The sequence below is a fragment of the Budorcas taxicolor genome, chromosome 17 (genome assembly GCF_023091745.1).
Source record: "Budorcas taxicolor isolate Tak-1 chromosome 17, Takin1.1, whole genome shotgun sequence".
Classification (NCBI taxonomy): Eukaryota; Metazoa; Chordata; class Mammalia; order Artiodactyla; family Bovidae; genus Budorcas; species Budorcas taxicolor.
In genome coordinates this window covers 30,248,185-30,273,573 of record NC_068926.1, presented here as the reverse complement: position 1 = coordinate 30,273,573, position 25,389 = coordinate 30,248,185, and the positions used below count along the sequence as shown (strand labels likewise).

Below are 25,389 nucleotides of genomic sequence, written 5' to 3'. Positions count from 1 at the left end.
GGAATTTTTAAAAATACAAAGAACTCTTAAAACTCAACAATAAGAAAACAAACAACCCAATTAAAAAAAATAAGTCTGAGTTCAACTGATACCTCACCAAAGATATACATACAGACAGCAAATAACCATATGAAAAGATGCCCTACAATATACAGCATTAGGGAAATGCAAATGAAAACAAGATACAACTACACAGCTATACAACTACACACATCTACAATCCAGAACCATGATAATAGGTCAAATGCTGGTGAGGATGTGGAACAACAGGAACCCTAATTCATTGCTGGTGGGAATGAAAAATGGTACAACCACTTTGGAAGATAGTCTGTAAGTTTCTTAGAAAACTAAAACATACTCTTACAATATGCTCCAGAAATTGCTTTCCTTGGTATTTACTGAAAGGAGCTGAAAATGTGTAGCTAGAAAATCCTGCAAGAGGACATTTATAGCAGTTTCACATATGACTGCCAAACCTGGGAAGCAACTAAAATGTCCTTCAACAGGTAACTGGATAAATAAACTGTAATATACCCAGACAATGTAACATTATTATCGTTTAGTCACTAAGTCACGTTCAACTCTTTGTGACCCACGGACTGTAGCCCACCAGGCTCCTCTGTCCATGGGATTTTCATGGAAGAATACTGGAGTGGGTTGCCATTTCCTTCTTCATGGAATCTTTCAGACCCAGGAATCGAACCACGTCTCCTGTCTCTCCTGCATTATAGGCGGATTCTTTTCCACTGAGCCATGTGGGAAGCCCCAGTAGAACATTATTTAGCACTGAAACAAGTGAGCTAACACATCATGAAAAGGTATGGAGGAAACTTAAATGCATATTTCCTAAGTTAAAAGCTAGTCTTTTAATGGCTACATTCCATATGATTCCAACTATTCAACATTTTGGAAAATTCAAAACTATGGAGAGAGTAAAAAATTAGTGGGGCTTCCCAGGCGCTGCTGCTGCTGCTAAGTCACTTCAGTCGTGTCCGATTCTGTCCGACCCCATAGACAGCAGCCTACCAGGCTCCCCCGTCCCTGGGATTCTCCAGGCAAGAACACTGGAGTGGGTTGCCATTTCCTTCTCTAATGCATGAAAGTGAAAAGTAAAAGTGAAGTCGCTCAGTCGTGTCCAACTCGAGACCCCATAGACTGTAGCCCACCAGGCTCCTCCGTCCATGGGATTTTCCAGGCAAGAGTACTGGAGTGGGTTGCCATTGCCTTCTCCTCCCAGGCGCTACAGGTAAAGAACTCACCTGCCAATGCAGGAGATGTTAAGAGACGTGGATTCAATCCCTGGGTTGGGAAGACCTTCTGGAGGGGGGAACGGTAACCCACTCCAGTATTATTGCCTGGAGAATGCCATGGTCAGAGGAGCTTGGCCAGCTGCAGCCCAGTGTAACACAAAGAGTCTGACACGACTGAAGCGACTTAGCAGGTAGCACTGGGGGTGGGAGAGGTGAATAGGAGGAGTACAGAGGATTTTTAGGGCAGTGAAAATTCTATAATGATGGATACATGTCATTATACATTTTTTCAAACCCATAAAATGTATACAACACCAAAAGAGTTCTAAGGTGAAGGGTGGATTCTGCATGATTATGCATGCATGCTAAGTCACTTTCAGTCGTGTCAGAGTCTCTGCAACACCATAGACTGTAGCCCACCAGGCTCCTCTATCCAAGGGATTTTCCAAGCAAGAATATTGGAGTGGGTTTCCATTTCCTTCTTGGGGCTTCCCTGGTGGCTCAGACCGTAAAGCTTTTTGCTAGTTAGGAGAAAGTCTTCACCATGAGGATTCTAGTGTTTTTCTAGATATAAGGAGGTATAAGAATTGGGCTCATAAAATCGGCTCCTGAAAGTATTTGGAAAACGTGTTCTGCCAGCTTTCTACAGAGCACAGAGTCCCTCACTTCTGCCCTCCACCCTAAACTCCTTTCACGAGTGTTGAAAATCAGCAGCTGCAGCAGCACATGACTTAAAATACTTGTAGAGGTAACAGGAGACTAGCAGAAACATTATGCAAAAAATATGTGCTTGACTGCAATGTACTCCCCCTTCACCAAAATCACATATATAGACTAACCTTCCCCTCCTGCCTCTGTAGCAATTTTCTCAGAGCTATCTGAAATGCTGTCTCCCCGCCTATTAACCTCATTTTGCCTCAAGTAAAACTTAACTCGTAACTCATACGTTTTGCATTTAAGTCGACATACATTATCACACGTGTAAGATCTCTTAAACATGAGTTATTACACAAATAGCATTGTAATTAATAGAAATTTACCAAAACAAATAAAGGAGTCCATGTTCTTAAAGTACCGCGTCCACTCATATCAGTTATGAAACACTGGAGTAAGTAAGCATTGAGCTGTAAACGGCTGCTTAAGTTAATGAGTTGTAAAAGTCGGAAAAGACTGAACAACAAGCTGTTCCGTCAACTTTAAGTATTTGGAATTTAAAAATTGTTTTAAGTCCTTTACGGAATTGGAAGCTGGACCTTTTCACACCCTGAAGTGAGTAAATGACCATATTTGAAGTTACCTTTTTCATCCGTCTGGAGTTGGTCTCCCAAAACCCGAACTGCCAACACTTCCGGCCAAGCTGCAGGACGCCGAAACACTTCCGGTCCTCGTGCAGGGGCGGGCGGGATAAGGCGCCTATCACGCATGCGCGGCCCGGCTCAGCCTCTTCGGAGCGACCCGCCTCCTTACGTCACCTCCAACCTCTGAGGAGAGCCACCGGCGGGAGTTTTTCAAAATGGGAGCGCGGAGGCACCGCCCAGGCCTCAGAAGGTGCCCGGTAGACCTTTCGGAGGCTGTGCTGTCGTCGCAAAGAGCGGCGGCCTAGAGAACCGAGCCTGATGGGCGCCAAGACCCGCTGGCTGCTTGGAGTGCTGCCTCGAAGGAACTGCGTGAAGGGAGCTGATCCGGGGAGCACGGGCCGCGGCCTGGAAATATGGCGACCTGCATCGGAGAAAAGATCGAGGTGAAAAGACTCGGCAGTCCCGAGTAGGGCGGGCGGGAGTCGGAGTGCCGGGTCTCGAGACCCTGGCAGGAAGGGGATAAGTCGAAGCTAACAGCTGCAGGGCTGGCTCCGAAGTGCCTGGGGAGGGTCCCAACCACCCGGGCCCGGCAGTTTGGGGGCGGAGCGGCCCGCCCCTCGGAGATGCGGCGGCCGTGGGACAAGTGAGTCCCTTGTGGCTCCGCCCTTCTGTCCGTAGATACCGCGGCCCCTGGTCAGCGATCCCGCCTGAGCTGCCGCGCTAGAGCAGGGCTAGGGTGTCTCCCCCTTCTCCAGGGGAATGGCGGTTACCTCCGGCGGGAGCTGCGGCGGGATTCCGTTCCAGCCCTTAGCTCTCAGGGGTTGGCTGGAGGTGGGAGGAGGGAGGAGGTTGCTGAGGCTAAGGAACCAGATCATTAGGGTGCTGCATCTAGAAACCAGCCTGGAAGCTCACAGACACACAAGCCGTCAACATGCTGTCTACCCCAGACACCAGCTGTATTGAGGTGTAATACCTGCTTGAATTTTAAATGCAGATTCTCCTTTCGATCCTGTTTATCCTCTTTCCAGCCCCTTCCTATTTCTCTTCCTTTCTACTTCTGGAAATCATCACACGTATTCTTTAATTTTAACTTTTAAGGATTTTAGAGTTGGAAATCTGCTTGGTAAAGGATCATTTGCTGGTGTTTATAGAGCTGAGTCCATTCACACTGGTTTGGAAGTTGCAATCAAAATGGTAAGAATATATTAATCAGTTTCTCACTTCTACTTTGCAGATAACTAGAGAGGTTTGCTACTTGAGATGTTAGAAACTCCTTACCTGCCAGCCTTTTCTTTATGGTGTAAAAAGCCCATTGCTTAAGCAAAATACGGTAATGCCAACAGGTGAATTGAAGGATATCTTAAATAAATGCCTTATCTTTACTGATGTTCATTAGATCTGGTATCTGTTCTAATTATGCATACTTGGAGTAATTGGTAGAAATCAAAGAACAAATAATAATTTGTTTATAAGAAGAATACCCTTGTCCATAATTCTGTTTTGCACCGTAACAGGCTAAAATACTATTCTTGATTGTTAGGAGTCAATCTAACAGGAGTAATATAAGCTAAGAAACACCTAAACCAGTAGAAAAAGGAAAGGGAAGTTTTCTTTTAAAACTTTGCTAAATTTGTGTTGTTGTTGTTATCATAGATTCGATAGTTGAACTATAAATTCTTTAAGTTGATAGAGTATATTGGAATGCATTAGAGAAACTTATTAGTTCATTCTGCCAAGCACTCTGCTGGGTGCATGGGGAAAACAGACAACAGAATAAATTGATCTAAAAAGTAGATAAAAGGACTAAAGAATGTTTCAAAGTATATTTTCTTTTTTCAAAGTTAACATGACAAATTCACATTTGAAAGTTTATCATGAATGTTTAAAACTCTCATGTTATTTTAGATAGATAAGAAAGCCATGTACAAAGCTGGAATGGTACAGAGAGTCCAAAATGAGGTGAAAATACATTGCCAATTGAAACATCCTTCTATCTTGGAGGTAAGATACACATTTTATAAAAGTGGCCAAGGACATGGAATTTTTCTCTATTATAATTTATTACACCCTTTTACATTTCAGCTGTATAACTATTTTGAAGATAACAATTATGTGTACCTAGTATTAGAAATGTGCCATAATGGAGAAATGAACAGGTATTTAAAAAATAGAAGAAAACCATTCTCAGAAAATGAAGGTAAGCCATACTTCTTTTTTTTCCTTTAAAGAAATTTTTTTGGTAGATATGAGTTTTCCTTTTTGTAGTTTTGAAGAATGTACTATTTTGTAATATTTAGTAAAACTGTTTCAATTATTACTTTAGGCTACAAAAGGAGACCGTTCCCCCCTACCAAACTTTAAACAGCTGTTAATTCATGTGAATAATTTAGGTATTACAGAAATAAAGTAGAAGGAGAAATTTACTTCTTTTAAAAACAACATTTTAAATCATTGGTCACAGTTTAATGTGTATCCTTTGACATCTAGAAAAGTTTTTTAGAAAAAATGCTCTTGATGACTATAAAGTAGTTTCTAAGTCAAACACAAGTACCTGCTGAAACCATTTGCTATAGAAAATGTCAAACATTTAAACTGAGAGAGTAATATAATGAGCCCCTATGAACTTACCAGTCATCTTTCAAAACTATCAACTCATGGTCAAATAGTTTCATCTTACTCTTCTTATTCCCCCAGTGCCCCAGAGTATTTTGAAGCAAATCATAGACATCTTTTTATCTCTAATTGAGACAGACTTTAAAAAAAAAAAAGTAAGGACAAAGTCACTATCACACCTAATAGTTCCTTACTATCAAACACATTGTCAGTTTCAGCTTCCACAGTTTCTTAGAGGTAACATTTTTATATTTCAGATCAGGAGCAAGTAAGGTCCTTGTATCATCACACAAATGATTGTTTTCTGTCTGTCTATTTATTTATTTAGGCTGTGCTGCATCTTAGTTGCAGCTCCCAGAATCTTCATTGAGGCTTGCAGACTCAGTTGTGGATGCATGCAGGATCTAGTTGCCCAAGCAGGGGTTGAACCCCGGGCCCCCTGATTTGGGAGCTTGGAATCTTACCCACTGGACCACCAAGGAAGTTTTAGAAATGATTGTTTTCAAATTATCTTACGCTGCTAACTGAGATTGCAGGCTAGATTGAAATCTAAGAAAGATGGTTGTTGACAGTCTTTTTGTCCATTTGATTCTATATTTAACCCATTTAGAAAGCAATTTGGTAACACATATTAAGAATCATGGAAATGTTTATATCCTTAGATTGAAAGTAAGAACATTATACAAATTGAAAATAAATTCATATACATATTGATGATGAATACTGTATTTTTTCATAATACTGTAGGGTTTTCTTATATAGTAGGGTCTTCTTATATAAGACATAACTTACAAAAATTGGAAGGAGATGAATTACCAATTTAATTAGAACCAAGAATGTATATGACAAAAGATACTGTCAACAAATTTCCTGGTAGCTCAGACGGTAAAGCGTCTGCCTACAGTGCAGGAGACCCGGGTTCGATCCCTGAGTCAGAAAGATCCCCTGGAGAAGGAAATGGCAACCCACTCCAGTATTCTTGCCTGGAAGATCCCATGGACCGAGGAGCCTGGTAGGCTACAGTCCACGGGGTCGCAAAGAGTCAGACACGACTGAGCAACTTCAACAAATTTCAAAGTTAAAGATAGGAAGAAAATATTTATAAAATAAATGGCTGGCCAATTAATATTTAAAATATAAGGCATGCCTGGACTTCCCTGGTGGTACAGTAGTTAAGAGTCCCCCTGCCAATGCAGGGGACATAGGTTCAATCCCTGACCCAGAAGATTCCACATGGCACGGAGAGACTAAGCTCGTGCTCTAGAACCAGCCATCTGAAACTACTGAGCCATGTGCCACAGCTACTGAAACCCGTGTGCCTGGAGCCTATGCTCTGCACACACAGTGAAGCCTGTGCACCATGCAGTGAAGAGTAGCCCCTGCTCGCTGCAACTAGAGAAAGGCTGCACAGAGCAGCCAAGACCCAGTGCGATCAAAAAAGAAAAATAAGGCATGCCTAAAAAGAAAAAGACAATTGAATAGGAAAATGGATGAGGGATATAAGGAAACTGTTCACAGAAGAGGAAGTATAGTTGGCCAGTTCCCAGGTGGTGAAGTGGTAAAGAATCCACATGCTAATCAAGGAGATGCAGGTGATGTGGGTTCAATCCCTTGGTCAAGAAGATCTCCTGGAGAAGGAAATGGCAACCAAATCCCACGGACAGAAGAGCCTGATGGGCTACAGTTCATGAGGTCGCAAAGAGTCAGACACTACTGAGTATGCGTGCAGAACATGGGGACATCAAAGGAACTTTAGATTGCTTTTCTGTTTTTTAAAATTTGAGTGTATTTATGAATTTTTTGTTAAATTATAAATATTTTCTCTTAATTTCTATGGACTTCTGGTTACCCTAGTTAACTCTAGTCATTCTCAATTCTTAATAAAAGTAAGCATCCCTTAACTGTATTAGAAAACTCATCAGTTGTAAAGGACAAAGATTAAAAGGAGTGCCTAGATGTCTTAAAGGGAAATATTAAAGAATATTATAAAATTATCAGAGTGGTATTTTGGTTGGTGAAACTAAGCCACAAACCAGTTCACTAATTGTAATATTAGCTTATGTACTTGGGTTTCATAATGTATTCTAAATACTGAATCTTCAGATTTTCTAAGTTGTAACTTTTATTTTTTGCATTCTAACAGCTCGACACTTCATGCACCAAATCATCACAGGAATGTTATATCTCCATTCGCATGGTATATTACACCGGGACCTCACACTTTCTAACCTCTTACTTACACGTAATATGAACATCAAGATTGCTGATTTTGGGCTGGCAACTCAGTTGAAAATGCCTCATGAAAAGCACTATACGTTATGTGGAACTCCTAATTACATTTCTCCAGAAATTGCAACTCGAAGTGCACATGGACTTGAATCTGATATTTGGTCCTTGGGCTGTATGTTTTATACGTTACTTATTGGGAGGCCACCTTTTGACACTGACACGGTCAAGAACACATTAAATAAAGTAGTATTGGCAGATTATGAAATGCCAACTTTTTTGTCAAGAGAAGCCAAGGACCTCATTCACCAGTTACTTCGTAGAAATCCAGCAGATCGTTTAAGTCTGTCTTCAGTATTAGATCATCCTTTTATGTCCCGAAACTCTTCAAAAAAAAGTAAGGATTTAGGAACTGTAGAAGACTCGATTGATAGTGGACATGCCACAATTTCTACAGCAATTACAGCTTCTTCCAGTACCAGTATAAGTGGTAGTTTATTTGACAGAAGACGACTTTTGATTGAACAGCCACTCCCAAATAAAATGACTATATTTCCAAAGAGTAAAAATCCAAGTGATTTTTCTTCTTCAGGAGATGGAAGCAGCTTTTATACTTCATGGGGCAATCAAGAACAAGAAACCAGTAATAGTGGAAGGGGAAGAGTAATCCAAGAGGCAGAAGAAAGGCCGCATTCTCGATACCTTCGTAGAGCCCATTCCTCTGATAGATCTGAGACTTCTCATGGTCAGTCTCGAGTGAAAACATATACAATGGAACGATGTTACTCAGCAGAAATGCTTTCAAAATCCAAACGATCAGGAGTGGAGGAACATGAAAGATACTCACCCACAAACAACGAAGCTAATATTTTTCACTTCTTTAAGGAAAAGACATCCAATAGTTCTGGATCTTTTGAAGGACCTGATAACAATCAAGCACTGTAAGAATAATTCTATCGAAAGCATTTTACTTTTAGATAAGCATTGTATTATCACAAACATGAAGCTGCTTGTAACTAAGGTTGGGGGTATCTTTTTTTCTAACCCTATCAGATATTCCTGGGGCACTTCTTAACTATGATTTCTATTTTTTAATAGAAAATCAGAATGATAATTTTGAATTGTAGTTAAGAATTAAAATGAGTATATGTGCTCATGGATGTATCTGTAGCATGTGTTTAATACTTATTTTTTAGTGTCATGTTTAATTTTATATGAAGCAGGTCTCCAGTGCAGTGTATCATATTTTAAATGTGTGATCCCTAAAGTACTCTTAACAGTAACCATACATAAACACACACACAAATAGAGAGTTCAGTTCAGTTCAGTCACTCAGTCGTGTCTGACTCTTTGCAACCCCATGAATCGCAGCATGCCAGGCCTCCCTGTCCATCACCAACTCCCAGAGTTCACTCGGATTCATGTCCATCAAGTCAGTGATGCCATTCAGCCACCTCATCCTCTGTCGTCCCCTTCTCCTCCTGCCCCCAATCCCTCCCAGCATCAAAGTCTTTTCCAGTGAGTCAACTCTTCACATGAGGTGGCCAAAGTACTGGAGTTTCAGCTTTAGCATCATTCTGAGCTTAAGTGATGAGGAATCATACTGTTACCTGCTTCTCACATGAAGACTAGGTTTTTAGTGACTAGTGTTTGGGTTTTTTTTCCCCTCTGATTTTTATTCTTAAATTACAAGAGGATAGTAGCCATATAGAAATAGTGTCACAGTGCCATGGGCATTTTGGCATGGGAATTTAGCTTTGTAGAGACCATTTAGTTATGTAAATATTGAGTTCTACTATTAATCTAAAAGTTTTTAGGTGTTCGTATCAAAAGAAATCTCTCTTTTTAAAGTATTTTTATTTTACAAAGTTATTATCAGATAATTTTTTATTAGTTTATGGAAAATTTTTTTTTCTTTCTTTAGCTCCAATCATCTTTGTCCAGGAAAAGCTCCCTTTCCATTTCCTGACCAGACACCTCAGACTGAAACGGTGCAACAATGGTTTGGGAATCTGCAAATAAATGGTGAGTTTTTAATGGACTATTTAATAAAATATTAATAATTTGGCCACTTAGCAAGCATTGCAGTTTTCTCTTTAGATTCCTAGTTACAGTAATAACAGTACATTTTGAGTATTTACTCTTGTCAACCACTGTCCTTAATGCTTAACATAGATCATTAACTTTTTAAATTCTCACAAAAACTATACAAAGAAGACACTATTATTAGTCCTGTCTTACAAATGAGGACGTTATAGTGCTCAAAGCTTAATTTGCCAAGCCACACTGTCCATAAATAGACATGAGTCTAAGCCACACAGTCTGGCTCAGAGACTTTAGTCTCTAAACCCCTCTGCTCTCACAGTCTCTCTGTAATAAGTACCTATGTTAGTGCCTATAAAATAATCAAAAGATGGTTGATTTTATTTTTGACTATATGGGGGTATGGATATCACAGTATACCAGTGGGACCTTGCATAACACTACACAGCTACTAAAACCTAATTAAGTCATTATTTCATTTATAGACCCAGAGTTTGAAGGTTAAACATTTCTCCTTAATGAACATGCTAGATTCACAGAAGTGGGTTGGAAAATAATTATGGGGAAAAGTGAGAATAAAAAAGAAACATATGGAAGAAACATATGGAGAGGGGAAGATAATTTTTTACTAAGTATCATATTACTTCAGACAAAGTACATAATATATGGGTGTAATTTAAGTAGAGTTATTTTGTCACCACAAGTCTATTTGTGTGTGTATTATTTTCAAGATCCCAAAAGATAATTAATCTTCTCATGTGTACTTGTTAAAGCTGATAATTCAGCCTTATGTGTTTTAAACTATAAAACTGCCCTGTGCTTAAATCTTGTACTTAACCTTCTACTGTGTTTATACATACTTCTCATTTGGTAACATGGACATGCCTGGGGTAACCTTGTTTATAATACTTTATAATACTTGTTTATAATAATAATTGCTGCTGCAATTTTAAAGTATATTATTTGATATAAGATATTTCCTATTATAATGGTAGTGAGGAGGGGAAAGCATGTAAAAGTCATTTAAGGGGAAAACTGAGATACAGATTGTTAGATTTAGCATTAGAAAAATTGTCTTACAAAGTTTTATGTGCTCTCATCATTTTAAGAGCTTTTTAAAAAATGATGTCTCCATCTGAACTCTAGAACTGTTGATATATAAAATTTAAATAAGTAAAGTTCAACAAGAGCTTTTTTAGAAATGTAGCTACAAATAACATTTGTAATATTAAGTATTAATGATATTAAAGCTATTTTGTATATTTTAGTGTGTTTTGGCTTTAGTTGCATATTTTGTAAGTAAAAATGAAATAGTCCTTAGCTTACATGTTATGTGGAATGATCATTTGGGAACTCCTCTCAAATCTATATTTATTGCATCATTGGCAGTTGCTTGTTTAGCATTAGTAGGTGACCCATTTAGTAGGTGACTAGGGGGAGCCTGGGGGGCTGCCATCTATGGGGTCGCTCAGAGTCGGACACGACTGAAGCGAATTAGCAGCAGCAGCAGTTTTGCTTTGATTGAAAAATTAATTTCATATTGGTATCTTTTCTTTCTTAGTCTTAGACTTAAAGGTATTCTTTTGCAGGCTAGCTTGAAATATCCTTTTAAAGTCAATATCTTTTTTTTTCTTAAGTCACTATTTTATTATGCCATATCTTTTTCTCTTTTTGTGGCTGTACTGCATGGCTTCTGGGATCTTAGTTCCCGGACCAGGAGTTGAGCCTGGGCCCTCAGCTGTGAAAGCACCAATTCCTAATGGCTGGACTGCCAGGAAGTCCCTTATGCCATATCTTAAACTGGAAAATTATGAGTTTGGTTTTTTTAACTAGATTTCTTTTGTTCTTCATAAAAAAGTATGCTGTTGTGACCAGCATGACATTGTTTTGTGTAGACTTGACTTTAATTATTCACTAAGTTGCTTTATTTTATGTATATTGTAGCTCATTTAAGAGAAACTACTGAGCACAACAGTATTAGCCCAAACAGAGATTTCCAGGGCCGCCCAGATTTGCAGGACACATCAGGAAACGCCTAGACTGATACAAGAGCCAAAAGGAGCCCCAATGCTTCTGATAATGCACGTTCTGTAAAACATTTGAATACCATGAAATATATGACTGCATATCACACTAAACCTGAAATAATTCAACAAGAATCTATTTTTGGCTTAGATCCTTCTTCTGAACAAAGCAAGGCTAGGGGTGTGGAGCCACCGTTGGTCTATCAGAAGCGTACATTACGAAGCATTACATCTCCTTTGACTGCTTATAGGTTAAAACCAATCCGACAGAAAACCAAAAAGGCCGTGGTATGTCTGTTATTTTTCTAAATCACTGTATGATTTCCTTGAGTATATGGTTTCTGGTATCAAGCATGGTATCTTTTCAGTTCTATAATGTCCCTGTATTTTTTATATGTACTTGATCAACTCACATAAAAGAGATTGCATGTTTATGGAACAATAGCTGTTTTCTTCTTCTGGATACTTTAAGAATGGTGAACTGATATGAACTTTAAATTATTGATAATGAAAAACATTTAGAAGTAATACTGGCCAAATGCTGTGTTAAATATTATTCACAATCCTAATCACTAAATTAATATAGTATTATCTTTTGTTTTCATTGTTTCTACATTTAATCCAGTCTCAAAAAGATAAACTAGAAAATATAACTATTTAAACATCTCAAACTATTGATGTTTTAACAGGAATATGAAAAATAAGTAGAGGATTTTTTTTTTAATGTGTGTATTGGGAATAGTGACTTTTATTTTTTAATTCCCTATTCATCCTGTTTTCCGTTTCACCCAGTCTTGCCTTTAATTGGAGTGCTATTCTTTACAAAGCCCTTAAATTCTCCACCCTACCTTCTGCTTCGTTTCTGCTCATTGGTTATTTCACACCTCATTATACCATCTCACCTTTACTCCTTATGTTTCACAGTTGTGCTCAAATACACCTGTGATCTAGACTATTGCAGTGAAGCAGCTATTTTATTTTTATGTTAATTTTTTTGTTTCTGCCATGGTTAAGTACTTTGCTCTTCACTAATATATATGTCAGAATGTTCTGATAAATAATTGTTATTGATTTTAGTTTTTGGTTTTTTTTAGGTGAGCATACTTGATTCAGAGGAGGTATGTGTGGAGCTTTTGAAGGATTATGCATCTCAAGAATATGTGAAAGAAGTTCTTCAGATATCTAGTGATGGGAGTATGGTAATGTGGATTCACTTTTATTATCTTGCAGCTTCATCACTTAAGTATTTACCATTCCATTCATTCTATTACAAAACAATTTTTTAAATTACTTTTCCTGATATGATAGTATATATGGAATTCAAAAACTAAAATAGCATACTATAAATAAAGTAGTGTGGTTTAAAAAATAATTATAACTAGTAACAAAATCTAAACTTCAGGCTTAAGTTTAAACAGTGAAAAAATTACTTTTAGAGAGTATTGTGTTTTCAATAAAGATAAAATTTAATATTCATGTGAGCTCTTTTATAATTTTAGTGACAAAATATAGTTCTTTAACTTTATGGCATATAATTAGAATTTTTTAAATTTTTTGACAGATCACTATTTATTATCCAAATGATGGAAGAGGTTTTCCTCTTGCTGATAGACCACCCTCACCTACTGATAATATCAGTAGGTATAATTTTGATAATTTACCAGGTATGTAAATTTACCAGGGAATAAATTTAGATAATGGATTTATATAAATCTATAAACTCTATACATGTGGATATCGTAAATTGTAAATATCTTGACTTCATTTGGGCTGCAAGTTATGTTCTTACAACTTTGTATCTGGGGAGATGTGCTGTACCTTACTAATTCAGTGTTCAGGCATGTTCTGTGTTAAAATGGAATTTTATTTTATTTAAGGAAAAACTAACTCTGGAATATTAGTCATGTGTCCACAAATATACTTTGTGCATTTGTTTAGTTACAATTTGTCTAGAATAGTGTTAAAAATTCAACACGAAGTATCTGGTTTTTTACTTTTGAAACCTTTCTGTGCTACATAATGATCCCTTGTAATTGTGGTCAACCAAATTTGACTCCCAGTTCAGTTTCTGGACATTATGAATTAGAAAATTAAGCACTGAGTAGTAAGACTTCGCTAAGGTGTCTTAAAAGCAAATGAGAGAACCTATCTAACCTAACCTTACTAGAATAAAAGCAGGTAGGCAAGACTGTTAAATACTATAAATGACCACTGCTGCTCCTGCTGCTTAGTCACTTCAGTCATGTCCAGCTCTATAGCCCACTAGGCTTCTCTGTCCATGGGGATTCTCCAGGCAAGAGCCACTGGAGTGGATTGCCATGCCCTCCTCCAGGGGACCTTCCTGATCCAGGAATTGAACCCAGATCTTCCACATTGCAGGCAGATTCTTTCCTGTCTGAGGCACCAGCTGCTACTGCTGCTAAGTCGCTTCAGTCGTGTCCGACTCTGTGAGACCCCATAGACAGCAGCCCACCAGGCTCCCCCGTCCCTGGGATTCTCCAGGCAAGAACACTGGAGTGGTTTGCCATTCCCTTCTCCAGTGCATGAAAGTGAAAAGTGAAAGTGAAGTCGTTCATGACTCTTAGCAACCCCATGGACTGCAGCCTACCAGGCTCCGTCCGTGGGATTTTCCAGGCAACGGTACTGGAATGGGGTGCCATTGCCTTCTCTGTGAGCCACCGGGGAAGCCCATAAATGACCACGGTTACAGGGAACTACAAAAATTTAGCATGCTGTACTTTACTCATATAAAAAGTGCTACATTTCTTTTTCTCAAACTTATTTGGTTCTGATATCTTAGAACTCTTTTCATTTCATTTATTAAAACTTCCCTAGAGTCATTATCTTACTTTTAATAAGGAGTCAGTGATTCAAGGAGAGATTTTTTTTTAATAGTCATGATACTAATCTATCAGATTTTGTTACATACATCTTGGGAATTTTATACTGTCTTTAATTTTCGTTAAAATAGTAGACTTCCATCTCTAAAAAATTTTTATATTAAAATAGTAGACTTCCATCCCTAAAATATTTTATTTTTAATAGGATTATTAACCGTGGGTAATGGAATTATTAACTTTTGAGTTAAATTTTTGAGAAAAAGTAGAAATAAATATTAAGACTGTTACTGAATTTATGTCAACATTTTCATTCCCTAAGATTAGGTAATTTCTTTCTTTTGTCTGCCTAGAAAAGTACTGGCGAAAATATCAATATGCTTCCAGATTTGTACAGCTTGTAAGATCTAAATCTCCCAAAATTACTTATTTTACAAGATATGCTAAATGTGTTTTGATGGAGAATTCCCCTGGTGCTGATTTTGAGGTTTGGTTTTACGATGGTAAGTGCCATTTAGAAATGGTTATTTTTTGCCCCTTTAGCTTGTAATTTTGTAATTGTGGGTTTGTTTTTTTAATTCAGCACAGTTGTTGTTTTTTTGCCCACACCATGCGCTTGTGGGATCTCAGTTCCCAGACCAGGGACTAAACCCAGGCCACAGGAAAGAAAGCTCAAAATCCTAACCACTAGAGAACCAGGGAATTCCCTAGCACAGCGTGCGTGCGTGCGTGTGTGTGTGTGTCAACATTCTGATTGATATGCTACTTCTCATTAGAACTTAAATGGACGTGTGTGTGTGTGTGTGGTTGATATGCTACTTATTAGAACTTAAGTGGACGTGTGTGTGTGTGAACATTCTGATTGATATGCTGCTTCTTCTTAGAACTTAAATGGACGTGTGTGTGTGTGTGTGGTTGATATGCTACTTATTAGAACTTAAGTGGACGTGTGTGTGTGTGTGTGTGTGTGAACATTCTGATTGATATGCTGCTGCTTCTTAGAACTTAAATGGACATATACCAAAAAATGGCATATATTTATTGGAATACTACTTTGAGAGCCTCATTTTATTAATGGCCAATGAGTAAATGTAAATGATACCTTGATCTAGGAGCTACGGTATACTGGAGTATGATAATATATATATTCATATATATACATATATTGAATATTTATAGAAATGATAAAGCATTTTCTGCTTATTTTTTAAGGAGCAAAGATACACAAAACAGAAGATTTAATTCAGGTGATCGAAAAGACTGGCAGATCTTACACCTTAAAAGGTGAAAGTGAAGTTAATAGCTTAAGAGAGGAGGTAAAAATGTATATGAACCATGCTAATGAGGTATGTACCTACTTTTAGTAGGTTTTTTCTTAACCAGTTACTAACATTACAAGTGACATAGGTGAAGTAATGACAGATAGCACTCTTTTAAAACAGGGCCACCGTATTTGTTTAGCACTGGAATCCATAATTTCAGAAGAGGAAAAGAAAAGTGGAAGTGCTCCTTTTTTCCCCATAATCGTAGGAAGGTAAATGTTTGAAAATTTATTAAATATGACTAAAATGTGTAAATTTTTTTTAAGTTTAGTGTTTACATTATGAGCATTCTTCTGTTTTCTGTAAATGGAAAGCTTTAAGGGAATGTATTTGACATGTCTTTCTCCTTCAGAAGACCTAGTTCTAGTTCACCTAAGGCCTTAACACCTCCTCCTCCTGTGGATCCAAACTACCCAATGCGAGAGCCACCATCTCTGAACAGAATGGTCATAAATAGTACTGCTTCTCCAAAACAGGCACCAGTACTTAATCCTCCTGTAAGTAAATACATGTCACTTCTGTACTTTAAACTCTTCAATGATTGCCTAATGTCCCTGATATAAAATTAAAACCACCTAACTGTGGTCTTACTGTCACCCAGCTACTTGTCTAGCCTCATCCTGAGCTATTTTACCCCAGCACTCTCAGGGCCTTTTCACAGGTTGTTCACTTGACCTGCTGTTCTTTTCCTGAACCCTTTAATGGCTCTTTCTCCTCCTCCAGCTCTCAGTTTAAGCACCTCAGCGAGGCCTAACTTGACTCCTCAAGGAAAACACCAAATATACTAAACGTATATATAGTTTTATTTTTGCTAGTAAATATCATTAACTTCCTTAATATCCATGATAGGGTCATGGTTAAAAAAACACTTATTTTTACCAAATGAACTATCATGCCAATGAAGATGATACAGCAATGTAGTAAAATACAAGATTAAAGAAATAGATCTGTGTTGTGTGTGTGTATTCACAACCATTTATAATTGTAGCTATGAAAAATTATATCTTTAGGGAAATGAATAAGTCTACCAAAATGAAATTTTTTTTCCTGTCCTATGCATTTATTTTCTATAATGTGATAATTTTTTATCTTTTCTTTTTTATAAATTAAGATAATGAAAATCTGGTCATTATCTACTTTTGCTAAGGTTGACTTACTGGAATGCTTAGGAATGATATCTTCCTTTGTTTTACTGTTTGTAGGTGGTTACAAATGAAGGACTTGGCCTTACCGGTGCAGCTTCTGAAACAAACAGCTCTCCTAGAAGTCTTAAAGATTGTCTCCCTAAATCAGCACAACTTTTGAAGTCTGTTTTTGTGAAAAATGTTGGTTGGGCTACACAGGTGAGAAGCTTTTAGGCATGTAAATTTTCTAAGTATGTAGTAATTTGGTTTCCACAGTGATTGACAATGACCAAAAAATATAAAGATTTCTCTTTGCAAGAAAGTTTTTACACCTTTTTTGCATTGGGTATGTCATTAATAATTTTAAAATTTTTTTATTTGTATACACTTGGAAAACTCTAGATACTAGTTGATAACCAAATTGCTTGCTAGGGCCTAGGTGACCTGTTTTTGGCATTTGTCTTTAAAGTAGAGGTCATGATAATGGCTAAACATTAGGACTTGAGAATGTCCCTAAGACATTTTAAGTTTTAGAAATTTGTAATCTATATTAGTAGAGTAACTTTGATTTGGCAGAAAAGATTTTTTGCATTTTAAAGTTGGTTCTACACTTAAAGAATTTCATGTAGGTGTAAACCTATATGTGCATGTTATCTGAAAACTTGAAATTTGGAGACTTTTGAGTATAGCACATGGAATTTTTACTTACCAGTGAAGTAAAATACAGCTTAGTCCTTTATAGAGGTAGGAAATAAAGGGAAGGGAACACAGCATTTGTCGAGTACCTCCTATGTAGTACTATGTTTTTCACATACATTGTCACATTATTTCCCAAAATAAAACCTAGTAAAGTTGATGCCATCTCCTCCTTTCATAGATAGTAAAATTATGGCTTATGATGGATAGGTTGACTTGCACATTCCTACTAGTTGGCAGAATCTGGATGTAAACCCAAGTGTTGGATTCCTGTACTCTGTTTGGAGTGGCAGGCACATTAACTAAAGGAACAAGTTTCAAAAGCAAAGATGTAACATTCTCTGGCAGAACAAAAATTCTCATGGCCTAAGAACAAAGAATGGATGAAAATTGTAACCTAAGGAAGTGTTGTTTGGTAATTTTCTAAATCTGTTCTTAGCTAGAAATACTATGGGAAAGGAAAAACACTTGTTCAGACATCCTAGTAGAAATTAATGGAAAACAGGATTTATGTAGAATAAATTTAATTTCTGATGTCCTATCTATTAAAGGAATCACCTGAAAAAAATATGGATATTCTCAAATGTTGCTGCCATCACAGCCCCAAATTTGTAGTTACCTGAAGGGTTTGTTGTTATTTTTTAACTATGTGAAAAATCTGTTAAACACGAGTGCCTTTTAAGAATTTATGTTCTGCTATATAGTAATTTTGCATGCTTGCTATTTTTCTAGTTAACTAGTGGAGCTGTGTGGGTTCAGTTTAATGATGGGTCCCAGTTGGTCGTGCAGGCAGGAGTGTCTTCTATTAGTTATACATCACCAGATGGTCAAACAACTAGGTAAGTTTTAAAATACTGGTTGAGATTCAGCCCTTTGCTTTAATTTTTTTCCTCTATATGCTGAAATAAATGATTTAAGTTACTCTTTTCATGTTGACAAAGTTAATCTTATTATTTATACTGTTATATATTCAAAGCAGCTCATAGTCTTTTTAATACATATTTTATGATTATCTACAGAAATGCAAGGTAGCTGGAATGTATTATCCACACCAGTTGGTTAGATTGCTTTAGCCTTACTGTTCCTTTAGTCTGAGTTGACCCTTTTCAGAAGTAATGAACTTCTAAGTAATGTATTAATACTTAGTTTATATAAAAGAACACAGAAACAAGAAGTCTTTAATAGATAACCAGACTATTTTTCCCAAATGAAAGGCTGTATCAATGTAAAGTGATTAATGATTAAAAGAATTTTTTGAATGTATATACTCATTCTGAATGAGGGTATATGCCAGGCTAATACAATACTTATTTTGACAAAGAAAAATCTGTCAACAACAACAAAAAGCAGTGGTTTGGTTTCCACATTTCAAACTATAACTTACTAAAAAGGTAGGGTGCCAATGATGCCAATAGAAACATGCTACTTTATGAAAAGTGCTTATTGTGGAGGAAATACTTGGGCTAAACATAGTTTGTGGGTGTTTACCAACTGCTTTTGTGTATATATATGCAGTACCATCATTTAAAGAACTCACAGGTTGAGGGGTCTTGTTAAAACAGCGTCTTCCAAATGTTCTAGAAAGTGGAAAGATAAAGGTATAAAATGGGTAGAACCCATGTTCAAAGATAAAAGTTCAGATTTTTACTTGATATGGTAGTTCGGAAACTTTTGATATTTAATGGAAATGTTATTATAATGTGTTTAGTTTGTATTTTCTTTAGGGTCTTCAACTTAATGAGGAATCTAGATTTTCAGCTTGTGTAAAATCTGTTCAAGTTTTTTTATCTATTTTATTATTTTTAAATAATACGTTTAGAAATTGATCTATTTTAAAAGGATACAAATTGACTATGTTTTAGTGTCTTAATAAATAATTTTGTATAATCTTTCTGCACTGCCTTTTGCCATTGAAGAATTACTGTGCCTTTTGGTATTCATACAAACCAACTGATTAAGTTATAATTTTATCTTTTTCTCTTCTGCTTCACTTAGGTATGGAGAAAATGAAAAATTACCAGAATACATCAAACAGAAATTACAGTGTCTTTCTTCCATCCTTTTGATGTTTTCTAATCCAACTCTTAGTTTTCATTGATTAAAGCTCCTTTTAGATATATAAGTTTAATAAATAACTTTTTTGTTGGCTTTCAAGTAAAGTGACATTTTTATTTTAAAAAACTTCTTCAGAAAGCCTTTCTGTAAAAGAGAATTTTAATCTGTACCATAAAGGATGTCTGTCTTCCAATGAGAGAACAAAGCAGAATGGAACATGAGTCACAAAATGTAGTGGTCATAGACTAAAACAGGACACCTAACTTTGCTCTTAGAACATATACCCTTGAAATTACTGTGTTTATATGTTTGTATTGAACAGTCTTTTGAAGCAAAAATATAGATGGTGTGTGGTATATTTGTGCTTTTTTATTGTTTTCCCTACTTTAGACATGTTAAGAATCATGGACAAAACATGCTGGAGTTTCTGAATTTTGAACATGTAAATAATGTATATTTATGTTATAAGTAACATATGTAAACATGTATATTTGTTTTATATTTATTTTTGTAGCACTAGTTTGTGATGACATTTCTGCAAATGCATTTTATTAAAAAATAATAAATAGTGATAAGTTACTTTATTGATTTATTTACTTAATTTAAAATAAGTTAGTAAACTTATTGCCTGTTTAAGAGGAGGCAATTAAATTTTTAAAATTAGCTTTTTAAATGGTAAGTACATTGTTTCTCTACCTTTATCTGAAAATATCTGTATATTAATGATAAACATTTTAACAATGAAGAATTCAACAATGCAATTAACATGAGGAATGCTGGCTCAGACAGTAGAGAATCCGCCGGCAATCTGTGAGACCTGGGTTCGATCCCCAGGTTGGGAAGATCCCCTGGAGAAGGGCATGGCACCCACTCCAGTATTCTTGCCTGGAGAATCCCCATGGACAGAGGAGTCTGGCGGGCCACTGTCCATGGAGTCACAAAGAGATATGACTGAGTGACATGAGGAAAAAGAATATTCGATGGTGGAACAACCGTTCTTAATGAAATACTCAAGGTAAAGTAGGAATAAAATCAAACTACTTAAATATAATAGACTGTTACACAATGTTTTTTTTCCTGCTGATTTTTATAATCAGAGAATATTGGAGCCATTCCATTGAATACCTGTTGTCGCAGTTATTCAACACTGATTTGGAGGTTGCTGTCTAAAGCGATGAGAAGATAATAATTTGTGGCATAAACTGCACAGTTAATAAGAAAAAGACAACCCAATAAAAAAAGACAAAAGATATGAACAGATAATTCACAAAGGAGAAAATCCATAAAATGAATCAGAACATACTCACCACATCTGAAGCTGGAGAAATATAAGACTAAAAAATAATTTCCTTTTATCAAAGAGATTGGTTAAAAAAAAAGTCATAGTGCTGCCGTGAGGAGGGCGTTCTCAGGTGTTGCTGACAATATAGAGTATAAATGAAAAAGCAATCTGACAGGATTAGAATTAACATTTTAATACATTGGCAGTCCAACTTTGGGGAAGAAAATTATATAAACTATTCTCTTAGGGATAAAAGTATGGTTAAATGTTAGAATTTCCTCTTAGAAATAAAGGAGTTCTTAGCTTAATTTTGAAGCTAACGACTCAAATATATTTTGCTTTGACTGAATTTAAGTATTTTTAAAAATTATTTTCACTGTCATTGCAGTCCTGTTGTATATATTTTCCGACTTTTTTAAAAATTTTATTTTCCAGCTTATTCTGTGTTTTCTGCTTGCTTGCTTTTCTTTTCCTTTACTCCCTTCTTTCAGGTTGAATTTCCTTTTCATATGCCTGTTATCTCTTTAGTATTTTACTTTTCCTTCATCTTTAATTTCCATTATAAAATTATCTATGGCATCTTATTACTCTTGTGTTCCTTTTAATTTGTTCATCTGAAATTATTTAAGTTTCTTATTTCCTGAGCTCTGCCAGCTATATTTTCATACCTTATTATCTTATTTTCCTATTTCATTGGGAAATGTTCCCATTTCTCAGTTTTTCAAAATACAATTTTGTCATTTTTTTGCCTTCACAGTTTCTTTCAGCTCATTTTATAATACATTCTGTTTTTATCTGTTTATGGGCTTATCTATCTGGCATGCTTTTGTTATCTATCAGAACATTTGGTCAACTGCACACTTTCCCTGTTCTCCTCAGTAATTATTCCAGTAAATGGCATCTGCATCACTAGTTTTTCATTTCAAAATCCTGGCACTCATTCTTAACACCTTATTTTACCTTTAATCTAATCACCAATTAATCCTGCTAACTCTACCTCTAAACTGCATTCAACATGCTTTTAATTCTCAATTCCAGTCAGTTCCCTAATTGAAGTCAACAGCATCACTCATCTTTACTATGACAATAGCTTCCTTCACGTCTTCAAACATCTACTCTTGCCTCCTATATCAGCCAGGGGTTTCAGTTACAAACTAAAACACAATCTAACCTAAGGAGAAAGTATTTATTAGAGGATATTAGCTCAGACCCTATAGTAGGGACAGAGATTCAGGCTCTGCAGCTAGGAACAACGGCTGTTAGCACAATGCATGAGCCGTCCCAGAAGAGACCCTGCCACCCAGGCTCAGCACAGACCCCACACCCACCCTGATGAAGCTAGGGGACTAGGTTCTGGGAACCCTGACACTACTTGCTCCAAAATTTACCCACTGACCTCACTCCCTCACAAATATCTCCAATTACCTCAACAATACCATTTTACAATTTGACTTAAAACAAGATCCAAAATGAGATCTACATAATGCTCTAGAGCCAGCGTGCCACAGCTGTCGAAGCCTGTGCACCTAGAGCCTGTGCTCCACGAGAAACCACTGCAGTGAGAAGGCTGCACCAGTGAAGGGTAACTCCCGTGCACAACTAGTGAAAGCCTGTTCACAGCAGTGAACACCAAGTGCAGCCTAAATAATCTTTTAAATCCACAGTGAAATATATCACCTCTTCCTGTTAAAAATGGCTATCATCAAAAAGATAAAAACTAAGTGTGCAGAGAAAGGGAACATTCATGTACTGCTGATGGGAATATAAATTGGTACAGCCATTGCAAGAGTGTGGAGATTCCTTAAAATATCAAGACCATGTGATCCAACAATTCCACCAGGTATATATCCAAAGAAGATGAAGGCAGAATATCAGGAGATATGTGCCTTCTCATCTTACTACAGCATTATTTACAACAGCAATGAGATGATAGACAACCTAGGTGTCCATCAGCAGATGAATGGATAAGGAACCAGTGAGCCAGTGAAGTTGCTCAGTCGTGCCCGACTCTGTGATCCCATGGACTCTAGCCTACCAGGCTCATCCATGTATGGAATTTTCCAGGCAAGAGTACTGGAGTGGGTTGCCATTTCCTTCTCCAGGGGATCTTCCCGACACAGGGATTGAACCCAGGTCTCCCACATTGCAGGCAGATGCCTTACCGTCTGAGCCACCAGGGAGGTTTTCAGTTAAGTATGTGTGTGTGTGAATATTATTCAGCCATAAGAAAGATTCTGCCATTTGTGACAACATGGATGGACCGTAAGGGCATTATGCTAAGTTAATAACCATAGAGAGGACAAATACTGTATGACACCACTTGTATGTGAAATCTGAAAGAGCCAAACTATTAGAGGCAGAGTGGAATAAGAATTGCCAGGGGCGAGGGAGTGAAGGGAATGGAGAGATGTTGGTCTAAGAGTACAAACTTCCTGGTGATTATAGTTAGTAACACTGTACTGTATACTTAAAAATTGCTAAGAGTTGATTTTAATGTTCTCACCATGAAAGAAACTAATTATGTGATATGGTGGAGGTGATAGCTAATGCTACTGTAATCATTTTGCATTATTTAAGGATCAAATCAACATGTTGTACACCTTAAACCTATACAATGTTATATGTCCATTATATCTCAATAAAAGCCAGAAAAAAACAAAAGACACAGGAAAAAGATAACCCTCTACATACCAAGATGGCTTCCCAGGTAGCTCAGTGGTAAAGAATCCACTTGCCAATGCAGGAGACACGGGACATGTGGTTTCGATCCCTCAGTCAGGAAGATCCCCCTGGAGGAGGAAATGGCAACCCACTCCAGTATTCTTGCCTGGGAAATTCCACGGACAGGAGCTTGGCAAGCTACATCAATGGGGGTCACAAAGAGTCAGACACGACAAGAGTATGCACACATTACATACCAAGGAGAAAAGCCTCAGAAGAAACCAACCCTGCTAGCACCTTGATCTTAGACTTCTAGACCAGAACTGTGAGAAATAAATGTGTTATTCAAGCCACCCCACCACCACCACCAAAGAAAGGACAGCAAACAATATAAAGTGCAGATTATAATGTTTACTCTCGGTTTTGAAAACTTTTATAACAGTAGGAAACATTTGGAAAAGTATTTAGAAACATTTTTGCATTTTGGGGTAATACAGATCATCCATATATATAGTTCTGTACTAGTCCCTTTTAGCAGCATTCAAATTCCTGTGAGGTAGTAATGTGTACATAGTGTAATTTAGCCAACTTCTAGTAAACTCAGTAAACTGTTAGTTAAAGGCATTTTACCTCAGATATTCATTAGCTAACTATATTGGGGTTACCACGGCCTATCCAAATTTTAAATTCTGTGGTTCTCAGTAGCTATGCAGACAAGATTGAAAACTGTTGGGTCTTCCCGACCACTACTGAGACAAGAGAAAAAGTAAATAAAATAATAGTTTTTCTCTAGAATTTAAGAGAGTTGGAAAATGCCCATAATTTTAACATTTTAACACATTATCTGGCTTATGTTTCTAAAGTTGAATTATTTATTAGGCCTTGAAAGAAAAAAGTAGTTACCCCTACTACAGGTAGTGAAATCCATTTTGATCTATCGATGACCTTTATTGCTCAAATATGAGCATTATTCATACACATGCATTAATTTAAGGGTTACTTAGTAAGAACCAAAACTAAAATAAGATGCAAAGTATAGTATTAAAAATCATGACTTATAGAAGCTAAGGCAGGATGACAGGCATGGTAAGTGGAAAATTTAAGTCATGATTTTATTTTGTAAGGAAAACTTGATAATAACAGAAAATGTATTTTTTAGTAAATAAAAAGGAGCTATCTTTCAATAAAAATCCCTCTATTTAGGTAAATAATTTCTGTGATTTCATTCTATCACGGGTAATTCATATAGAACTCTCCTTATGATTTCACTGCATAGATCTTCTCATTATTTTAATGACACTTCTGCAGTTTGACTTAAGGGTATAACTTCACATTTATAGAGCACTGTCTTTTCATTCATGACTTCATGCCATCCCCCAAAAAAGGTCTTATGGAAATTGTTTCTTTTTTTGAGACAAGGAAAACTATAATCCAGAATTTTCATATTACCTTGCTAGTCACAATTACACATAGAATTCCCTATTTTATTCAATATACGTTCTTGTTTTGCAACATATACGATTACCTACAACCTGACTTTAGGAAACTGACTCATAGCAGTTGTCAAGAAGAGTCTTAAAAAAGAGAAGGTTTCACACAAGTACTTTCCACACAGTCTTAGCTAGGTTATTCTTGAATCCTTCCATGCCTTACAGAAAAAGCAATGAGTCTTCTGTAAACCACACCCAGGAGTGTGATGGTAAGCACCACCATCCCACACACTAGGCTGAAAGCCCACCGTGGACCCCAGGCAGTGTACACTTGGCTGATGAACACAGGTCCAAGAATCCGTGCTGCACTTCCAGCCGCTGTTAGCCAGCCCATGTACACACCCTGTGGAGGGAGAAGCACACACATACTCAGGTGTAGTCATTTTCTCTGTTGTTTTTAAATTAAATACAAAGTGCTTCTCTATAAATACCATAAATAATGAATGATAAACTTATTTGATATACTAT

The 25,389-nt window shown here is 36.8% G+C and overlaps 2 protein-coding genes across 2 annotated transcripts in view; one reads left to right on the top strand and one right to left on the bottom strand.

The window, feature by feature from the left end:
* Positions 1–2,961: 2,961 nt before the first annotated feature.
* On the top strand, positions 2,962–19,531 carry PLK4 (polo like kinase 4). Its single transcript, XM_052654921.1, is given in 16 exon segments — positions 2,962–2,991; positions 3,647–3,742; positions 4,454–4,549; positions 4,631–4,745; positions 7,305–8,328; positions 9,312–9,412; positions 11,375–11,742; positions 12,549–12,653; positions 13,016–13,118; positions 14,645–14,794; positions 15,504–15,637; positions 15,734–15,825; positions 15,966–16,110; positions 16,816–16,956; positions 18,166–18,272; positions 19,429–19,531. Coding segments are annotated over 16 exon segments (2,910 nt in total).
* Positions 19,532–25,057: 5,526 nt separating this feature from the next.
* MFSD8 (major facilitator superfamily domain containing 8) overlaps positions 25,058–25,389 on the bottom strand; it is a 39,896-nt gene continuing 39,564 nt past the window's right edge. The window contains exon 12 of the mRNA XM_052654924.1: positions 25,058–25,264. Coding sequence (XP_052510884.1) covers positions 25,058–25,264 — 207 coding nt within the window. The remainder of the gene's footprint in view (positions 25,265–25,389) is intronic.